Source organism: Heloderma suspectum, chromosome 2 (genome assembly GCF_057233095.1).
Source record: "Heloderma suspectum isolate Gila_16-S chromosome 2, 16-S_ref, whole genome shotgun sequence".
NCBI lineage: Eukaryota > Metazoa > Chordata > Lepidosauria > Squamata > Helodermatidae > Heloderma > Heloderma suspectum.
Genome location: NC_139459.1, coordinates 171381216 through 171401073, shown reverse-complemented (window position 1 = coordinate 171401073; position 19858 = coordinate 171381216). Strand labels below are relative to the sequence as shown.

The 19858-nt window shown below is 50.3% G+C and overlaps 1 protein-coding gene across 3 annotated transcripts in view; it reads left to right on the top strand.

Annotated features, from left to right (window-relative positions):
- FLNA (filamin A) overlaps positions 1 to 19858 on the top strand; it is a 95762-nt gene that overhangs the window by 36585 nt on the left and 39319 nt on the right. For all 3 annotated transcript variants that reach the window (XM_084836015.1, XM_084836014.1, XM_084836013.1), the window contains exons 11-23: positions 1632 to 1758; positions 3457 to 3593; positions 5673 to 5866; positions 6565 to 6678; positions 6990 to 7133; positions 8917 to 9040; positions 10853 to 11013; positions 11109 to 11199; positions 12110 to 12279; positions 13305 to 13422; positions 16281 to 16543; positions 17714 to 18311; positions 19043 to 19216. In XM_084836015.1, the coding sequence (XP_084692141.1) occupies positions 1632 to 1758; positions 3457 to 3593; positions 5673 to 5866; positions 6565 to 6678; positions 6990 to 7133; positions 8917 to 9040; positions 10853 to 11013; positions 11109 to 11199; positions 12110 to 12279; positions 13305 to 13422; positions 16281 to 16543; positions 17714 to 18311; positions 19043 to 19216 (2415 nt within the window). The remainder of the gene's footprint in view (positions 1 to 1631; positions 1759 to 3456; positions 3594 to 5672; positions 5867 to 6564; positions 6679 to 6989; positions 7134 to 8916; positions 9041 to 10852; positions 11014 to 11108; positions 11200 to 12109; positions 12280 to 13304; positions 13423 to 16280; positions 16544 to 17713; positions 18312 to 19042; positions 19217 to 19858) is intronic.

Below are 19858 nucleotides of genomic sequence, written 5' to 3'. Positions count from 1 at the left end.
TTGGGCTGGTCAGTGCCTGGATATGGAGACTCCCTGGGAGGAGGACCGGTGTCTGGCGATGGGATAGAAGTTTTAAGTGCCTTAAATGTAGCAACTGCATCTTGGTGGTAAAACTTAACATTGTCTTTTCCGCTGCCTCTTTGCCACTGATGTGCAAATGCTAGAAACCCTTCTGAAACGAGGTTGTTATCAAGCCCCATCGTTTGCCTGTGGGCTGCTTAAATTTTGGGGTCTCGTGGCAGGACGTCCTTCCTAATGCAAGTGTCACGGGGGCTCATCTTGGTATTTGTACTTTTGTACAAGCCAGGAGATGTTGTGAGCCAAAGAAACAAAGCAGTAAATTACTGTTGCGGAGTCATGGGGGTGGGGTGGAATTGCAGGGTGGCTCCTATGTGGCAAGCAGTGTCTCTGTGCTGCTGGTAGAGAACATAATGGGGTCTTGTCTAGGCTGGAAGTAGAGGCTTCTGCAACACAGAGGTATGTGAATGATGGAGATGCTGGATTTGACTGTCATAACCCTGGGTTCAAACCGCACACAATTCAAAGCAAGATTGGGCAACTAGGCCTGAGGCGGACTTGAGAAGACCGAGACTTTTATCGGAGCCAAAGAACATGATCTCTCACAGTTAGAAGATAACAATCTTGAGAATGTAGCTGCAGTTTATTTCCCTGGGGCTCCATCCTACAGACAACCCAAAGGTACCCTGGGTTGTTGTCAGTGTGGAATGTTACCACATCCGGAATTCTTGGATTGCCAAATAGCAAGCTGTGCCTGAGCTAGCTGGAGATGCGTCTGTGTGAGGCCTCTGTGATCTTCGGTGCCTTTCACGCGGCTTGGGTGTAAAGCAAACGCTGCAGTTCCTATGGAAATAAAAGCAATCTCTCGGATGCTGAGGCGGAGAGTGGATCGTAGACATCAACTCCACCTTCCCACCAGAGTGAGGATGACCTTGGTAGTATCTCAGTGGCAACCTGTGATGTGCTTCTTCTCATGCGCTCCTCATAATTGTGCCCTGTTCTTTTCAAAAGAGCTCAGGGCAGCATAGATGGGAATTAACTCCCATTTTATCCTTGAAGAGTGTGGGGTAAGGCTGTAGGATAGTGACTGGCTTAAGGTCGCTTGGTAAGTGGGCATTTGAACCCAGAACTCCCTGGTAGCAGTGTTGGACTTGCTTCTAAATGGTGCGCAAGAAGCCATTGAGTCACCTTCTACAAGATGGAAGACAACGCCTGAGGTTTTTCTGTGATAAATGTTTGGCTGGCAAATACGTGGATTGTTTCTTTGCTTCCTCTATGTGTATGGTTGCCTCTCTCCCTCAGCCACAGTTCCTAGCCCAAGAGATTTTGCTGCCTGAGGCAGAGCAACAAATGGTGCCCCTACCCCAAATCAAGGTGCATAGCACCCACAGCTAGTCAAGTTGTTATGACCAGAAATAACTGAGGCAAAAAATCTGAGGCAGAAAATCACACAGGCGCCTCTTGCCTTCCCTAACAGTAAAAAACCACCAAACCCAATAATAATTTGTGGCTCTTTTCACGGCACCCCAAATTAGCTGACTCAGGCAACTACCTCACTCTGTGTCTAAATAGTAGGGCCAGCCCTGCTCAACCACCACAATCTCTCTCCACAGAAGGAATGGAGGAACGTGTCAAGCAGAAGGACCTGGGTGACGGAGTGTATGGTTTCGAGTACTTCCCCACCACGCCTGGCAACTACACGGTCACCATCACTTGGGGCGGGCAGCACATTTCCCGCAGGTGAGACTGAGGGGATAAAAACATGTGGGAAGGTGTAGGGGCAGGGAAAGGGAATCATAATAGGGCTCTGCCATTAGGAAACAGATGGAGAGCTGAAGGTGACGTTGTAAGCTGTGGAGTGTATTCACGTCTCATTCGTCTATTACGTTTCTATACCACCCAATAGCTGAAACTCTCTGGGCAGTTTAAAAAGATTAAAAACCACTAAAGATAAGTTAATACATAGAATAAAAAACCATTTACACATAGACAGCACACACAGATACACATATGTATAAAGAATTTTAAACAATCAACAATAAGAAAAATCCAGGACCTGATTAAAACCTCATCATATGCTTCTCTCAGTCCCAGAGAGAGGAGGGAAGCCTTTACCTATCACTGAAAAGTTAATATTGGCTATCTCATTGGGGAGATTGTTCCACAACTGGGGGAGCCACCCCTGAGAAGACCCTTGTTTCTTTGAATCCCTTCCTTTATTCAACTTGAATCCTCTAGCATTCAGTTAAATCATTTCAGTTGCAGAGTGTTCATTTTATATTTAAGAATATTTTATATCCCACTCCTTAGTGTGTTTTTTCCTTTGGGTTTTCATTACCGATATTTGATAATACTGATATTATCCATGCTTCTGATGAAGTGCACAAAAACGTATGTCAGAATAAATTTGTTAGTTTTTAAGGTGCCACAAGACTCTTGTTTGTTTTTTGTGCACTAGACTAACACAGCTTCTTTCTGAATATTTGCCCTGTATTTGATATGTTGTGAGCCACTTTGTGAAGGCCTAGTCCTTGCAAAGCGGGATATCAACATCTAGATAAGATTAAACAAACAGGTTCCACAAAGCACCTTTCAAAAACAAATTTATATATACAAAATATTTAAATAATTGATATGTATATAATCTCCAATGTTAGTTTAACTGAAGTCTCATTTCAATGGGTCTACCCTAAGTAGGACTAACATGGGATACAACACATGGGAAAATATATGCAGTTAAAATCCAGCAGAAACATACCATTTAAAAATGAAGTTTTTATCCGTCCCAGCTACCCAGGAAGGAGAGAGCTGGTCTGGCTTACTGCATGGGGGAGCTCCTTTATGTGGGAGCAGTTAACACCTTCCTGTTGTGGTAGCCACAGGAATACTTTTCCTCTCTCCTTGGGTAAATGTGAGTCTTTTCACTCTATTCAGGGTGGGTTAGATAACTGATGTGCGCATCTTCAGCAAGAGCCCCCTGTGGGGGTAAAGCAGCTGTTCCCAATATAGTGCCCTCTGTTTGTGTCAGATTGCAATTCCCAGCATTCCCATGCTGACTGGAAATGATGGGTGTTGCAGTTCAAAACCTCTGGAAGGCTGGGATTAAAAATTCTTCCACCCAAGATATATAAACGAACTGGGCACAGCAAAGTAAGCAAGACTGCTTGCTGGAAACGCCATACTCTGCCAGGGCTTTGGGGTGGTGGTAGGGGGTTGCATTTTGTGAGGGCTGTCTGTCCTGTTTTGAAAGTAATTTGCTGACCAAAATGAGGCGGAAGAATTCTGTGGTTTTCTTGCGATGTGGGGGAGGGCTGCAGATAACCCTCCTCTGATGACTAGTTGTGCTGCTGGGGCGAATCTGAGCAGGCAACCTCTCCTAGCAACGGATCTGTTACCATGTAACTCTGTGGAATGAACATGTTATCTTCTGACCTTCAGCCCATTTGAAGTCAAAGTGGGAACAGAATGCACAAACCAGAAGGTGCGAGCCTGGGGGCCAGGCTTGGAAGGAGGCGTCGTGGGCAAGTCGGCTGATTTCGTGGTAGAAGCCATTGGCGATGATGTCGGCACGCTAGGTAATTTGGGAAAGCCAGAAGACGACCCAGCGTGGTCTTGTGTTCATGGGTGGGGAGTCCGGGTGTTCACGCAATGCATCACTACCTTGGGGAATTCACTAGGTAAAGCCTTAGCTTGGGGTGAATTCTAAGATGAAGAACAGGTCTACCAGTGGTCACTAACATGATGCTAGGTGGAACCTCTAGATTCCAGGGCAGTATGACTTGGTGTCCAGACGTTCCTTGCCTTCCCAGTAGTATTTACAAGAGTATATTGTTACAAGACAAGAAACTGCCACAGCTTGGTTTCTCTCAGCTATGTTGAAACATTGGGGTGAGAATGACCTGACATTTTGGGGAGTATGCACCATGTAAGTTTAAAATGCAGGGCTGTGGCGGGTGTAGAAAAGAGTGCTCTGGAACAGAGGCGTGATGGGAGAGCGAAGGGGATGTGGCACTGTTTTGTCTGAATGTCTGCTGAGGACATTGTTTCCTTATAAGTGAAAAGAAGTTCTGTGGCCTGCCCTCTTTCCAATAGCAGGATTCCCTGTTCTGAGCCAGCCCCCATAACAGATGGTGCTTCTCCTGGCTGGGCCTGGTTCACTTCCTGTGCCCTTACCTTGGTCACCATGATAATGGGCTGGTTTGCATGACATGACAACTCATTGGCTGTCATGCACGAGCAGGAGAACCAGCCACGTTGCCTAGTGTGTCGTCTGAATCCAGAGTGCTGCTTTGTTTAGGGGTAAACAATCCTGCGGTAACAAACCATGGTTAACAGCTGGGTTGTTTAGCCCCTAAACAACCAAGCGCTCCAGGTTCAGATGACACACTAAGCAACCTCTCGGTGCCCGTAGGTTGCTGGTTAGAAGCGGAACCGCTCTGCCCCACTCGTGCATGATAGCCCATGGATTGTTTAAGCCATGGGCTGTCATGATGTGTGAACTAGGTCATATGCTCTCTGGCAACTTCAAGAATGGGGCTATCCTAATGCATTCTGCACATGGGGCTGAAGATGGCTGACCTCAGTGGGGAGGAATCTGACGGAATCGCAGCTGCTGCAAAGGAATTCCCTTTGGCTTCCTGTGTGTGTCTGAACACAACTCAAAATGCTGCTTGACAATTTAAAACGGCCTTCCCCAACCTGGTAATCCAACACATCCAGAGGGCACAACTCCCATCGTCCTCAGCCAGCATGAGGAATAGCCACACTGGCTGGGGATGATGAGAGTCAAGTCCAACACATCCAGGGGACATCAGACTGGGGAAGATTGCCTTGAATGGTCCGAGGCCAAAGGGTGTTTGAAGAAATGCCTCTCTTCTCCTATGCTTCCCCGTAGACTGAGGTGGTTGGGGGCCTTTCTGAGTGACCTCCTTCTGAAGCTTGTCAGCTGTGGCTACAAGAACAGGGTGTTTGCAGTGGTGGCACCCTACTTGGGTATTGTTCCTGCTTAGCGATTCCTTTGCCTGAGAAGCCCCGTCAGCCCCCTCACTTGCAGTCAGGGGCGGCCCTCCCTTTAGGCAAAGTGAGGCAGCCACTTCTGGCGGCAGATACTGAGTGGCAGGGAGTGGCAGTGAAGTGGGGGGGGCAAAGCTGTGTGTGCCACATGGTCTGCCCAGCACCCCCTAAGCCAGCCTGCTGCCTGTGGAGGATGCTGTCCTGTCACAAGTGTTGAACTAGTTTTCAGCTGATTTGCTTTTGTACATAGAACGGGTAGAGGCACCTTCATCTCAGGCAGCAAAATGTCTTGGGCCAGCTCTGCTTGCAGCCACCCTAGGCTGGTTTAAGCCTTTGTTTAGATGGGTCTTGGTTTGACTGTTTTCCTACCTTGCCTGTCCAAACTTCTGTTTTCAAAATGGTTTACGTGGCTTTTGTTTGGCAATGTTTGTATTGTAAGCAGCCTGTGAAATTTATTTATACTGTCAGCAGGGGTCCTGTAGCGGGTGGGATATAATTTTTAAAGCCAACTGAATGGTCTTGAAGATTTTGTATCTCTTGTGTGGTGGATGGGAATTGGCATGGCTCCAAGGCAGTGTGACCTGACCTAATTGCCTCTTCTGCACATACTCCCTTGCCCATTCTCCCTCCTCTCCTTGCAGGCTTCTCAGTGGAGGGCCCCTCGCAGGCCAAGATCGAGTGTGATGACAAGGGCGATGGCTCCTGTGATGTGCGCTACTGGCCCCAGGAACCAGGTGAATATGCGGTTCATGTGCTCTGCAACAATGAAGACATCAAACTCAGCCCCTTCATGGCAGAGATCAAAGCTGCCCCCAAGGACTTCCACCCAGAGAAGGTAAGCTGTATGTAAGCTGGAGAACAGGGGAGCCTGCATTGCATCCTGGCTTTTGTGTGCGCATGCATATCTCTGGGAGGGGAGCGCAGTTAAGGACTAGTAACGATGTGCCTCACATTGGTGCCTGGAGACGCAGTTGCTGCCCTATCTTTAGGAGTGTCTTGTCAAGGCTGTGTCTACACACTGGGTATAAAGGAACTGCTCTTATCTCTGCTTTCTTGGAAAACTGACTGGAGTCGTACGTTCTAGCCCGTGTAGTTGTGAGTCTTTATGGCCCCCCCAAGTTTCTCTACGACTAGAGGCCTTTGTGCCAATTGTCCCTCTCCTGTTGCATCTATCCAGCCTTGGTTCTGATTTCCTGTCTGCCAACCCAGTTCCCCTCCTCTCCCCACCACAAACTCGATGGGAATTGAGAAAGACCAGCTCAAAACTTAACTGGAGTAGTCTCCATAGAGTTGTGTGCTTGGGGGCAGCCATGCTTCTTCCTCAAAGCATTGTGTGTGAAAGTGTCCATACTCCAGCCAAAGGCCTCTTGCTCTGAAGCGGAAGGGCATCCACTTTGACTTGCTGTCAAGTCTCTTAGGGTATCTATCGGTTGGCATCCCTGTTGGCTGTGCTGCTGACGGCCAATACAGCGTCTCTAAACTGGGCGGAAACTGCTTTGCTATTCACAGATTTTCCCCCAACTCCCTTTCCAGGTAAAAGCCCACGGGCCAGGCCTAGAGAAGACGGGTGTTGCAGTCAACAAACCCGCGGAGTTCACTGTGGACGCAAAGAGCGGCGGAAAGGCCCCTCTCAGAGTGCAAGTACAGGTGAGACCTTGTTCGTGCTGGCAAGGATGCCAGGACTCTCTGTCCCCATTATCCAGGTGGGCCGTCCCCATCCTGGTGTTCCTTCAGACAAGTTGGACTACAACTCCCATCACCCCCAGCGGATTGGGGGTGATGGGAGTTGCCGTTCAAGGCATCTGGAGGGCGCCAGGTTGGGGAAGGCTGATCTAAAGTATGAGCATAGAGACTTCTATCTGGCAGGGCAAGGATCTCGTTGCTGCGATAAGAGACTACAAGGGAGGTGCTCAGGAAGCTGATCTCCTGCAACTTCTCTGTCAACTTCTCTGTGTCAGGACTCTGAAGGATCCCCTGTGGACGTCTCTGTGAAGGACAATGGCAATGGCACCTACGGCTGCTCCTATCTGCCCAAGAAGCCAGTGAAGCACACGGCGATGGTGTCGTGGGGAGGGGTCAACATCCCCAACAGTCCATACAGGGTCAGTGTCCCCTGCAGTAGTAAGCGAAGTGTGGTGTGTCTGTGTGTGGTGGGTTGGCGGGATAATTTCATTCTTGCTCTCAGAGAGCAAATGTTACTGTCTGGTATGTCCTGCGAAGGACCCAGGATCTAGATGTGCCTTTCCATCAGCAAGTGCTTATAGTTTGTGGGCTCAGCCTTTCCCCAAGTGCTCCATAGCTAAGTAGGGTCCCTTCTCCCTGCATACTGGTTCTGTTGCTATGCACATGAGTCCTACTGACTGATGTGCTTGTGGTGTCAGATGGTATTAGTGCATGTACACCCCACCTGTCTTCCAATATGGAACTCAAGGTGGCATATATAGGGCTTCTGGGTGGCCTCCCACCCAGATGCTGACCAGGCCCAGCCCTGCCTCATGTGCCCTCAGACCAAGCTGTGGGACCAGGACATGCCTTCTCCCCCCTGAATCCCATCAAAATACCATTCAGAATCTTTTGCATTTCATTTCTCTCAGACCTCACTGCCTTCAATTTTCTCTTCAACAGCCCTGAGTGTGTGCCAACTTAGGATAACATTTCAGATGGGCGAGGTGGACTTGAGTCCCCGAAAGCTTGTGCCGTACTAAATGTGTTGGTCTCTAATGTAGAAAAATTATAAATACTCATGGTGTAGGAGAACTACAACACAGCACTGGGCCAGTTGGTTACCAGATTTATCATAATAATAATAATTTACAGGTATGGTTGTGCCAATTGGTTTACAATCATACACAGCTGGTCAGAATTTCAAAGCAACTATATCAGTTATGCTGGTCTGTGTATCAGCAACTCTAACAGTTATGTCTACGGAACCCCGGTGTATCTCCGTTTTGACCAAATGAGGTCTCCATCAGGCATTCCTGTCGATCTAAGAAGTTCAGTAACAATTTACGATAACTGATAATGTCACAAAAAAATCACACTTCCTAAATAAACAGTTTCAAACAATGGTATACAAGTCCTGATGAAGACAAAATAGCCTTCTTTATTAATTGGTTGAAGGTGAAGTAATCCTTGATTTTTGCCGCTTACCCTTCCCAGAATGTGTGAGTGCTGTCCAGACCAGTTATCAAACAACCAACTCTGCTGTATCTTTTTGTTTTGTTTTGTTTCTGTCTTAGGCAGGTTAAGTTACTCTATTACTCTCTTGGAGGTTGGGCACTCTCTACAGCAGGACCCCTTGAGCAGCCTCTTAACGCCTTTAGGCAACTTGTGGCCTTCCGGATGTTTTGGCCTACAGTGCTAACCACTGGTTCTGCTGGCTAGGGCTGATGGCAACTTGTGGCCTTCCGGATGTTTTGGCCTACAGCGCTAACCACTGGTTCTGCTGGCTAGGGCTGATGGCAACTTGTGGCCTTCCGGATGTTTTGGCCTACAGCGCTAACCACTGGTTCTGCTGGCTAGGGCTGATGGCAACTTGTGGCCTTCCGGATGTTTTGGCCTACAGCGCTAACCACTGGTTCTGCTGGCTAGGGCTGATGGCAACTTGTGGCCTTCCGGATGTTTTGGCCTACAGCGCTAACCACTGGTTCTGCTGGCTAGGGCTGATGGGAGTTGTGGTCCTCCAGGTCTTTTAGCCTACCATTTGCCCACCCCTGCCATTAGGGCACGAGCCCTTGGAACAAACGGGTGAGGCTTTCCCTTCTGTCACAACCGCCTCCTACCACAATCTTGCTACGGTACGCATGCCAACGCTGGAGGATGCACATCCTACTCCATGGACTGCCCCTCCCTCGAGTCAAAGACAATAATAGCTTCTCTCTCTAGGTGAACGTTGGAGCTGGCAGTCACCCCAACAAAGTGAAAGTGTATGGTCCCGGTGTGGCAAAGACAGGCTTGAAGGCTCATGAGCCAACGTACTTTACAGTAGACTGCACAGAAGCTGGACAGGGTGAGTCTCAAGATGAAAGTGCTTCTGATCTCTTGGAATGCTGTGTCTGGCACTGCTGGGATGGAGACATCGGAGTCTCGCCCCTCCCCGAGCGCGGTAGTAGCCGGGGTGGGGGTCCAGCTCTGATAGGCTAGCCATCTTCGGTCGCCTCGCCCCTTGCTGTTACCACGAGGAAGTACAGCTATGGCAGCTGGATGGAAGCCAACCGAGTTTGTGGCAGGTACAAGAAGTGGAGGAGACGCCTCTAAAATGCCACAAAAAGCTTAACATGGAACTTCCATGTCAGGAGGCAGCGTAGTACAGCCAGGCAGCTGGCTAGGGATGGTGGGAGTTGTAGTCCAACACATCTGGAGGATGCCCGGTTGGGAAAAGCTGCTATAAGAAATGGTGGGAGGATGTTGTATACAAGCCACGGTTAGAAATGAGGATGCTGGAATGCAACAATCTTGTTCCTATCCAGTAGCTGTAGCAATTGCAGTGGGGGTAATTGTCAAAGCTATTTTTAATTGGTTTCAGAAGAAACTTGTTTCTGTAAACTGCCCTGCTTATCTTGAGGCAGCATAGGAACAGACCATGCTCCCTGGTCGTCCTCCCTTTCTCCTTTGGCAGCCAAGAAAACAACTGACAACTCTGAGCAATCTCTTCCTGGTCCCTCCGCTTAGGTTTCCATCCATTACCTAGTTCAGCAAAGTCTTTTGTATCCCAATAGCTGCGGCTTGCTGCCTAGTTTGTGCTTAGAAGGATGTCCCATTAGAGTTCCTGTAACTGGGGGCCCTCTGGGGATGACATGTCTCACAGTGCAGGATGAGGGAGGCCCACACCAAACCATAAGTGGAGTGGGGAGCCTGTGGCCCTCCAGATGTAATTGGACTCCAACTCCCATCATCCCCACCCAGCAGGGGTTGTTGGTTGGGGATGATGGGAACTGGAGTCCCAATATCTGGCAGGCCGCCGGTTTAAGTTTCCAAACATGCCAGTATACTACAGCTTGCACATGCTGGGCTGCTCAGCACTCCACTTTCTAGGTGCGGTGGCCTCCAGAGGTGGAGAGCAGCCACTTTAGCCATGGTTCCTCAGTTCAGACATCTGTTCCAAAACAATAGCTACGCTTCCTTCACAGTTGTTTGGCATGATGCCTGATCTGAGCCACTGAATTAATACTTGCTTTGTGTGCCCTTCGGAACCAGCAGCAGAAGTGAATTTGCAATGAAGAGATGAGTGCGCCTTGTCTTGCTTTACCATCATCATTCCTTCCCTTAAAATCTACTCGCTGTTGGTTGCTAGCTGCTTGTTTCAAAAGACTACAAGGGCACTGTTGCACGTGATGCTCTACTGCACGGGTGGGCAGAAAGTAGATCTCCAGATGTTTTGGACTTCAGCTCCCAGCATTATGCTCATGGTTTTTCCCCAAAGAATTCTGGGAGTTGTAGTTGGGTGAGGTGAGGGATGATTCCCTACTTTCTTGCTCCAGACTAGAGAGGAAGACTTACTGCAACAAGTGGAAACTGCAGACCACAACCAAAAATTGTTGCGTAGACAGTGAAAATGTCTCCGAATGTGCCATTATAGGATCTGTAGTACATCTATAGACTCAGTCCTTCTTGTTTTGTGCATGAGAATGCCTTAGCTATGTGTAGAAATGCAGAGCCTGCACCAGAAACTGCAGTATGACTAGAATTAATTGGCCCCTCCTGTCCCCTGCAAGACTGGGAACTTGCGACATACTTGGGGGGCAGGCTGTTGTAGTGCAGATGGTACCAGTACAAACCGTGGTTCTGCTCCCATATTGCTGATCCTTGTCCCTTCTTAAAGGCGACGTGAGCATTGGCATAAAGTGTGCGCCAGGGGTCGTGGGCCCAGCCGAGGCAGACATAGACTTTGACATCATCCGGAACGACAACGACACCTTCACAGTCAAGTATACACCCCGTGGTGCTGGCAGCTACACAATCATGGTGCTTTTTGCTGACCAGGTAAGACCTGCCCTCCTCGGTAGAATGGGGGGGGGGGTAGGGAGAAGCCAAGTGGATGTAGCAGTAGTTTCCACCTGCTTCCTATTCATCTGCAGGCCACCCCCACCAGTCCGATCAGGATCAAGGTGGATCCCTCACATGATGCCAGCAAGGTCAAGGCTGAGGGACCTGGCCTCAACCGGAGTGGTGAGTCAGCGGGTGCCGTAAATGGGCGTTGGTCGGCATGGGATGCATGGCCAGGAGTCTGGCGCCTAGAGCAGGGATGGCTGCTCTAGTGTTTGTGCAGAAGAGGGAGCTTCAGCAACTGCCTGTGTGTTTAGACAGGGCGCTTCCTATCTTTAAAACTGTGTGACAGTTACACCTGACTCTGAACCTAGGGCAGCGCAGTAGTTTGTAGAAGGATACCAGGGCAAGGGCAGGATCTGGCTAAATTTGGTGGGGTGGGGCTTTAATCCCAACGTACCTTGAGCATTGCATCCCCACCCCATACAGGTGGGTCTTGCAGATGAATAATAGTAGTAGTAAATGTATATGCTGCTTGACGAAGTAAGCATCAAAGTGGTATGCAATACAAATAATGATGACTTACGGATGATGATGATAATGGAATTCCCCCAGGAGGCCACAGTGTGGGGAGGGTGCTACAAGCGGCTTGGGGGCCTGCCCTTATGCCATACTCTCCCCTCAGTCTCTCTTGCCCAAGGGTAGAAGCAGAGGTCTTCCCAGGGAGTGTCCAGACCTGGTCCATCTCTATAAACATAATTCCTCAAACACCCACTGGAAGTCCAGGACAAAAAGAGGGAGCGGGAGAGTACAAGACCTCTGAAGTAGGTAGCTGGCTAATTCCCAGTCGAAGGTGATTGACAAAAAGCAGTTGATGGCTTTAAATGTATTTGTGCTGACTTTGCAAAATGGGTAGAACCTAGACCTTGACATGCAATGCAGTGGAGGCTTTGGGCAAATGTGCATTGGACTACAAGTCAGGAGGGAGGGCAAGCTGCTGGTAAGCTGCTGGCAACGTGCTAAAGAGCATGTTAAGATAGTCCATCCTACGGGGCTTGTCAGACCTTCCAAACATCCATCTGTCCCCACGCAGGTGTGGAGATCGGCAAACCAACCTACTTTACAGTCAATGCCAAGCCAGCTGGCAAGGCCAAGCTGGATGTCCAGTTCACTGGCCCGGCCAAGGGAGATGCTGTAAGAGACTCTGAGATAATTGATCACCATGATAACACCTATACTGTCAAGTACACCCCTGTGCAGCAGGTAAGTGGAGGGACGGGGCGGTGTGGGGGAGACAAGTGATTTCAGCAAGAGGCCTGATTCCTTGGTCAACAATAGACTTCAGCTCAGAATGCACAGTTAGGATCGGGCTTTTCTGGATCACTACTAATAAGAGCTAAGAACTCAGCGTTCCTGGTGACTTCAGGGGAATGGGGTGGTGATGGATAGCCTTCACGTAGGCTTGGTGTCCTAACCTTGCCCCTTGTTCTCCATAGAGTAGTACTTATGGGAGCCCTTGCCTGAACTCTGAGATGCTGCAGTTCAGCTACAGGCTTTCCTGCTCAGTGAAGCAAGGCTTTAAATCTGCCCAGGTTGCAAACATGACTGACCACGGCCTGGGGACGGGGAGGCTGTGGATTAGGTCTTTTGTCACTTAAAACTGTGCTTTTAGGCCAGGGATGGGGGACCATTTAAAGTCAAGGGCCACATTCCGTCAGGAAAGTGGTAAGGGGCTGCATAACCTAGCAGGGCCAAAGTGAATGGGGAAACCCCTTTTCTCTCTCCTTCTCTCTTACGTACGTGTGTGTGTGTGTGTGCGCGCACACGCGCACACGCGCACATTTATATATATATATACACATGCATACCCTCTTCCACATACTTCTCTGCCGACCCCCACACCAGGATTGCAGGGGGAGGGGAGTTTTAGCCCTCCCCTCCCCTCCCCCTGGGATTTGCTGACAGTTGCTCCCACGTTGCTACTGAACTTGGGCCTGGGGAGTTTAATAAAAGTGTATTGGGGGAAGGAATCTTCATTGGGATCACAGAGAAGGGAAAAAGCTAAAACGCCCCACCAGGACTGTTCATTCCTGCTTCCTTTTCTGCACTGCTCAGCTGAGCAGCTGGACTTCGCTGCCATGACTCCTCTTCCTCACTGTGTAGCTGTTTCCTGAGGGGAGTCTTGATAGGGGGCACAGTAGGAGAGGGGCTGGGGCCTAGGCGAGGCTGGTGGGTGGAATGGGAAGCCTGCCTGCTCTGGGTGACACCAGTGGCCTCTTGTCTTCCAGGGTAACATTGGAGTGAATGTAACCTATGGAGGAGACCACATTCCGAAAAGCCCGTTTAATGTGGGTGTGGCACCCACGCTGGACCTCAGCAAGATCAAGATCTCTGGACTTGGAGACAGTATGTATCTCGGTGGCTTAAACACTGGGCAGAGGAATGGTTATTTCTGCTTTTGCTAATCATAGGGATGGATGGTGAGCTAGATACAGCGCTAGCCTCCTACCACCAGGAATCCTGTTGAGCCTCTCTTTGCTTCTGGAAACTCCATCTGGCATTGCTAGAGTATACTTTTTTTTGCTCCCACAAAGGCTAGAAACCTGTCTTTCAGTGAAAGCTGAGATTCTCAGGATGTCTAATTCTGCAGCTATTATAAAATGTACACTGCCTTTCTCCACATGCGCAGAATAGTCTCCCCACCATCACCTCTGGAAGTATGAGTCTACCCAACTCATTTCACTGGTTTTAAGTAGCCGTTGGCACAGGCGTCTCCGCTAGGTGACCAAAAGCTTCAGGAAGCTGGTTGTCTTGTCTCCTCTTTAGGCCCTAACTGACACAGCTAATCAAACCCCTTGTGAATCAGTAACAATGCAGGCCTACTTGTGGTCACTGCATCACTCCATGGCGGTGTTGCAGCTCAAAATTGCAGCCTGTGGTCTTGCTAGCAAACCACAAAGAACCAAATCTGTTCTGTTGTAAGAGGCCTTCGCTCATTCATTAAGCCTGAAACAAAACAGGAGTCTAAGCTGAGGGATAAGGTAAAATGGCACCAGTAACTCCCATCTAAATTGGCCCTTAGATTAGACCAGGCCTTGCCTTGGAGGGACATGCTGCTTTGACTGCATTTTTAAAAAATAGTGAGTTGAACACGAGCAGCTAGTATTTGTTTGTTTTTTAAACGCCACCTGAAGGTAACATAGTAGAATCATAGAACAGTAGGGTTCGAAGGGGCATACAATTGTAGTAGTACAATTTCAGTTTATTCTAGTAAGTCCTTCAGGTTTATTATGACCCAGCTTCTATATAGTCATTCACTCTATCTGAGGCGGGTTGAGCATCATGTTCCAGGCGATCCCTAGGCTTATACAATAAGGCCAGTGTTTGCAGCTGACTAGCGTAGGGCAACCTGCCTTCTGGGATCGGACCAAGAGTCTCTGCGTTCCAGCTTTCTGTCAAGACCACATGGCCCTGAGAAAGCTCTCAACGGGACATGATTGAAAGGATGAATAAACACAACCCCCCACGTTCACGGGCCGTATACAGGGTTGCACAGAGTGCAGTTTTGCACAAGCTTAGGGTGTGGGCCCAGACACCCTATACTTAGGGTGTGGGCCCAGACACCCTATACTTAGGGTGTGGGCCCAGACACCCTATACTGGCTTGTGAGGTTTGTGGAGCATCATCTGCACATGTTCTGGGCACACTTCTTTCTTTTTTTAAAAACAAGCTTACCTTTGAAACCAGAAGGGGCTAGAGTAGAACAGTATCAGTGAACGCTGATATCCTCGGGGTCGAATTAGGTTACACAAAACACACAAAGATGGTAACAGTGCATTCGGTATCCCTGTTTCTCCTCCCCCACTGCCAACATCCCAACTTGGAGCCCTCCAGTTGTGTTGGGCTGCAAGTCCCATCACCCCCAGCCATCATGGCTGGCTGGGGCTGATGGGCCTTGCAGTCCAACATATTTGGAAGGCTCCAAGTTGGGGAAGGCTGGACTTGAACTCTTAGGTTGTGCTGATGGGCTGTGTCTATGCCATCCCAACTCCACTGCTTCTCCCCAGCCACTGCTGTGAAGCTCCTGTTGGGATGTGCTCTGCTAGATGTTAACGGTGAGCAAAACACGATGGCAGTTTTAGGTGGCAGCCGCACGTTTTAACATCTCAAGACCTTGCGATGCTGAACTCTGCACCATCCCAGTGTTATTCTCTTTGTCTTCCTTCCCTACCCATGATCAGATTGGAGTCACTGCACGTGCAGTCCTGACCATATTAAGTGGGACTGTCCATCCAACATTTCTGGGGGTCCATCTACGCTGTCAACCTAATGGGATAGACCATGAGGGTTCCCTGTCCTGACAAGAACTCAAAAGAATTTCACTGCCCTGGGAAGCATCTCTTTTACACACACACTTACTTTCTAGAGCTGTAGTTTCAGGGTTCAGACCGTGATGGGAAAACTCATGTGTTTTGTAGATCAGGCCTGCCTTCAGAGGCCTCCCTAGTGGCTGCTAAATAAATCCTTTCCCTTCCTGGAGCCCTGCCAGGGCCAAATGATTGGAAGCATTCCAAGGCCTCTTTGTTTTTCAGGAAACATTAGTCATGCCAGTATTGCTCCCTCCCTGCTTAACCCCAGCCACCAGGCTGTGCAATATGGTGGCATAAATCTGAAAGCCGCTACCTAGGAGTGGAGTGTTTATTTCATATTCTGCTTCGTGGCAGTTGTTAAGGCCCTCCGTACTGGGCAGAGTGCGTGGTGACATGTGGGCAGTGGTGTAATGCAGCCAGGCCTCACAGGGATGCAGCACTGGCCCTCTTTTATTAGCAGGGTTGCTGATGACATCTCCCTCCCCCCTGCACCGGTCAGAATTCCCTGTTCCTTCCTGAGCTTAGCTGCAATTCTCACAGTAGCTGGGGGGAAATGAAGAGCTCCCACTAACTCCATTATGCAAAGCCTTCTGGGGTGGCGTGGTCTTGAACAGGCAATTAAGACCTATTAGCTTTATGAAAGACCTGCTCCTGGTGGAGGTGAAAACTGCTAGAGCTGGTCCGTTGCTATAGATCAACACAGCAGCTTGGATTTTGGGCCCTCCTTGGGGACATAGCTATGGGGACTGTCATGGTGAACGCCTGCACTTCAGAATCTACTGCTGCGCCACTGCTTCTGGGGGTGGGAATATTTGGCCCTGAGAAGAACGATACGTGTCCTGATCTGAAGGAGCCGCACAGGTCTGTTTCTGACATGCCAAACTGTCCTTGCAGAAGTGGACGTGGGCAAAGACCAGGAGTTCACCGTCAAATCCAAGGGGGCTGGAGGCCAAGGCAAGGTGGCGGCCAAAATCACCGGCCCCACCAACAAGCCTGTGCCCTGTAAGGTGGAGCCAGGCCTCAGCTCGGACAACAGCGTGGTGAAGTTCATCCCCCGGGAAGAAGGACCCTACGAGGTAGACGTGACCTACGATGGAGTGCCTGTCCCAGGGAGCCCCTTCCCTGTGGAAGCTGTGCCCCCCACCAATCCATCCAAGGTAAGAGCCCCTGGCTGACTTATGGCAGGGGTGAAGAACTTCAGGCCCAGGGGCCAAACCCGGCCCTTCAACCATCGAGCCAGGGGTTTCTTGGCTTTTGCGCCATTTTTTTCTCATTCTGAAAGGCTGAAATGCCTCTCCCAAGGCTTAGTTACTGGCCCCAAGAGCTTTAAGTGACATAAGCTGGTATTTTTGGTATTTTGGCCTTCGACCTCGCCTGCCGCTGGAATGCGGCCCCTTCTCTGAAATGAAATTTGGCCCTTGGGCAGAAAGAGGTTCAACGCCCTTGCCTTAGGGGCAGGTCTGGCCTGAGGTATCCTGCTGCTGGTGCCGCCGTCCTGCTTCTTGCGGACTGTGACGTCAGCAGTTCCTCCTCTCCCTCCCTCCTTGCCGGCCGTGGGGGCCTCCTGGGAGAGTTGGCCGAAAATACTGTGAGAGGTGTGGGACTGATCAGGACCTCTTGTGATATTTTGGCCGACTCTGCCAGGAGGCCCCTGCGGCTGGGGGAGAAGGTGGAAGCAGGGGGCGAGCAGGGAGGTGGTCAGGGGGCTCCTCCTCCCTTCCCAACTCGCTCGCCGGCTGAAGGGACCTGCTAGGAGAGTCGGCTGAAACTCTTGCGGTGTTTCGGCCAACTCTGCCAGGAGGCCCCTGCAGCTGGGGAAGAAGGTGGAAGCACCGCCCGGTGAGCAGGGAGGTGGGCGGGCGCCAGAGGAGGCGGCAGCACAGCATGGCGGGAGGGAGAGAGTGGCCGGCCAGACAGGTGGCAGCAGGCCCTTTCGGTGGGAAGAGCGGCGCAATTCACCGCTCTTCCCATTCTGCACCGCCTGACGCACCTTCATCAGGCCACATCATTGTAGGGCCCTCCCTGTTTAGGGGGATGGAGATCTGCAAACCTCAGTCACTTGAATTATCCCCCACCTAGAGCGCTTTGGCCGCTCGATGGTATAGAAATGTAATACATAAATAAAATAACTCTCCTGCCTTAACTATGTGTGATTTTCGATCTGTGGGGCCAAGTTACCCATCCATAAAGCTGTTTCTCCATCCGGGTGTGGTAAAAGATCCTCCTCGGAGGATGCCTTGATTTTTAAAGGCGTCTTGGTTACGGGCCAAGGTCCTCATGGATGTCTTGACGTGACTGGCCATCCGTCTTCTCTCCCCCACCCCCAGGTGAAGGCCTACGGACCAGGCCTGAAGGGTGGCTTGGCTGGCTCCCCTGCCCCCTTTACCATCGATACCAAAGGGGCTGGAAACGGAGGCCTCGGCCTGACGGTGGAGGGCCCCTGCGAGGCCAAGATAGAATGCCTGGACAACGGGGATGGCACCTGTTCGGTCTCCTACCTGCCCACGGAGCCGGGCGAGTACAACATCAACATCCTCTTTGCCGACACCCACGTGCCTGGCTCTCCCTTCAAAGCCCAGGTGGTGCCGGGCTTTGACCCCTCCAAAGTGAAGTGCTCTGGACCGGGGCTGGAACATGCCACAGTGGGGCAGGCGGGCGAGTTCAGCGTGGACTGCTCCAGCGCCGGCAGCGCAGAGCTCACCATCGAGATCATCTCGGAAAGCGGCACGCAGGCAGAGGTCCACGTGCGGGACAACGGCGACGGCACATACACCATCACGTACATCCCTCTCTGCCCGGGCGTCTACACCATCACCATCAAGTACGGTGGGCAGCCTGTACCCAACTTTCCTAGCAAGCTCAATGTGGAACCAGCAGTGGACACCTCCGGCGTGAAAGTCTACGGGCCTGGCGTGGAGGGCAAAGGTGAGGATATGTGGGCATGGTGAGCCACCCCAGTGGGACTCGAAGTTGGACAGCTTGCCGGATATCATGGAAGGGGTATGGCCAGGATAGGATGTGCTCTGATAAACATGCGCCAAGGTAACCAGTATTTGCATGGCTTGTATCAGCCACAAAATTGAAACACATCTTTGCATAACTATCATTTCCCCATTGTTTTACATTTTGGGAATAATTCTGCTTTCCCTAGTCTAGGGTTCAGCAACTTGTAGGCCCAAACATCTGGAGAGCTGCAACTCCCTTCAGCCCTAGCCAGCATAGCCAGTGGTTTTGAAGTAGGAGGGCTTGAGGTTTGGAGGAGGTTAGTGGGCATGAGGGTGAAGGCCCTTTGAGTGAGTTACAGGACCTGGTTGCTGTACATGGGATTAAATAGAAGCCTCTTTCTTGCATTGAGGATCTTCTTGACTTGAGGATACACTGGCAATGAACAGAAAGAAGTGTGTGTGTGTGTGTGTGTGTGTGTGTGTGTGTGTGTAGGAGAGAGAGAGAGAGATTGATTCTGGATTTTGGCTAAGGCCCATGGACATAATCCTGAATATATCACCAGGTGGTGCTGGATGCTGTGGGGATCTAAGTGTTGATAAGATAGGGTATAAGTGAGGTATAGCTTTTTGGGACCGGGTTGGGAGGAGTCCTCTCCTGAAACCTGCTTCTTCCATATTTTGTGGCTTGTGATGCTCTTCTATGTTCACCAGGTGTGTTCCGCGAGGCCACCACAGAGTTCAATGTAGATGCCCGGACCCTGACTAAGGCCGGAGGCCCTCATATCAAAACCAGAGTGTCCAACCCCTCGGGAAACCTAACGGAGAGCTATGTGCGTGACAATGGAGATGGTACCTACAATGTGGAATACACTCCTTATGAAGATGGTGAGAGCTGTGGGGTAGAAGGAGGGGTATTCTTTGTGGTGGGGGGGGCAGTTGATGTTGCTAGGGCAGAAGGTAGTGGAAAAGGGCTTGCACTCCCAAGACCTTCTTGTAGGCCTGCCTTTCTTTGAGAGAGAAGTGTGTGTGTTGGTGTCAGATTGCGAAGTGCAGTGAGTTTCCTAATTTATTTTTTAATTTATTTAGTACATCCGTCATGGAACTCTTAACTAATGTATGTGGGGTTCCCAGGCAGTTTCCCATCCAGGTACTGCCCAGACACTGCCCAAACACAGATCTGCTTAGTTTAGCAAGTTGGCAGCATCATGTCTGGCATGGCTAAACTGTAGATCTGAGCCAGAGCCCGCCCTGCCATTGGGCAGGATGAGGTAGTCTGCTTTGGGTGGCGGAGGTACTGTTAACGGTGCAGTGAAGTGTGCATGGGTGTGCTTTCTTAATTTTGTTTTTAACTTCTGAGATGTGTGCTCCACCTTAAGCCTTCTGCCTAAAAGATCAAAACCTCTTGGGCTGTTTGAACCAGGCCTTAGGCCTGCAGCATCATTAGGGTCAGAGGAGCGAATGAGCAGCCATCGTTGGTCCGCGCTACCCAAGGCTGCAGAGGAGAGCTTCCGCAGGGAATTGCCTCTG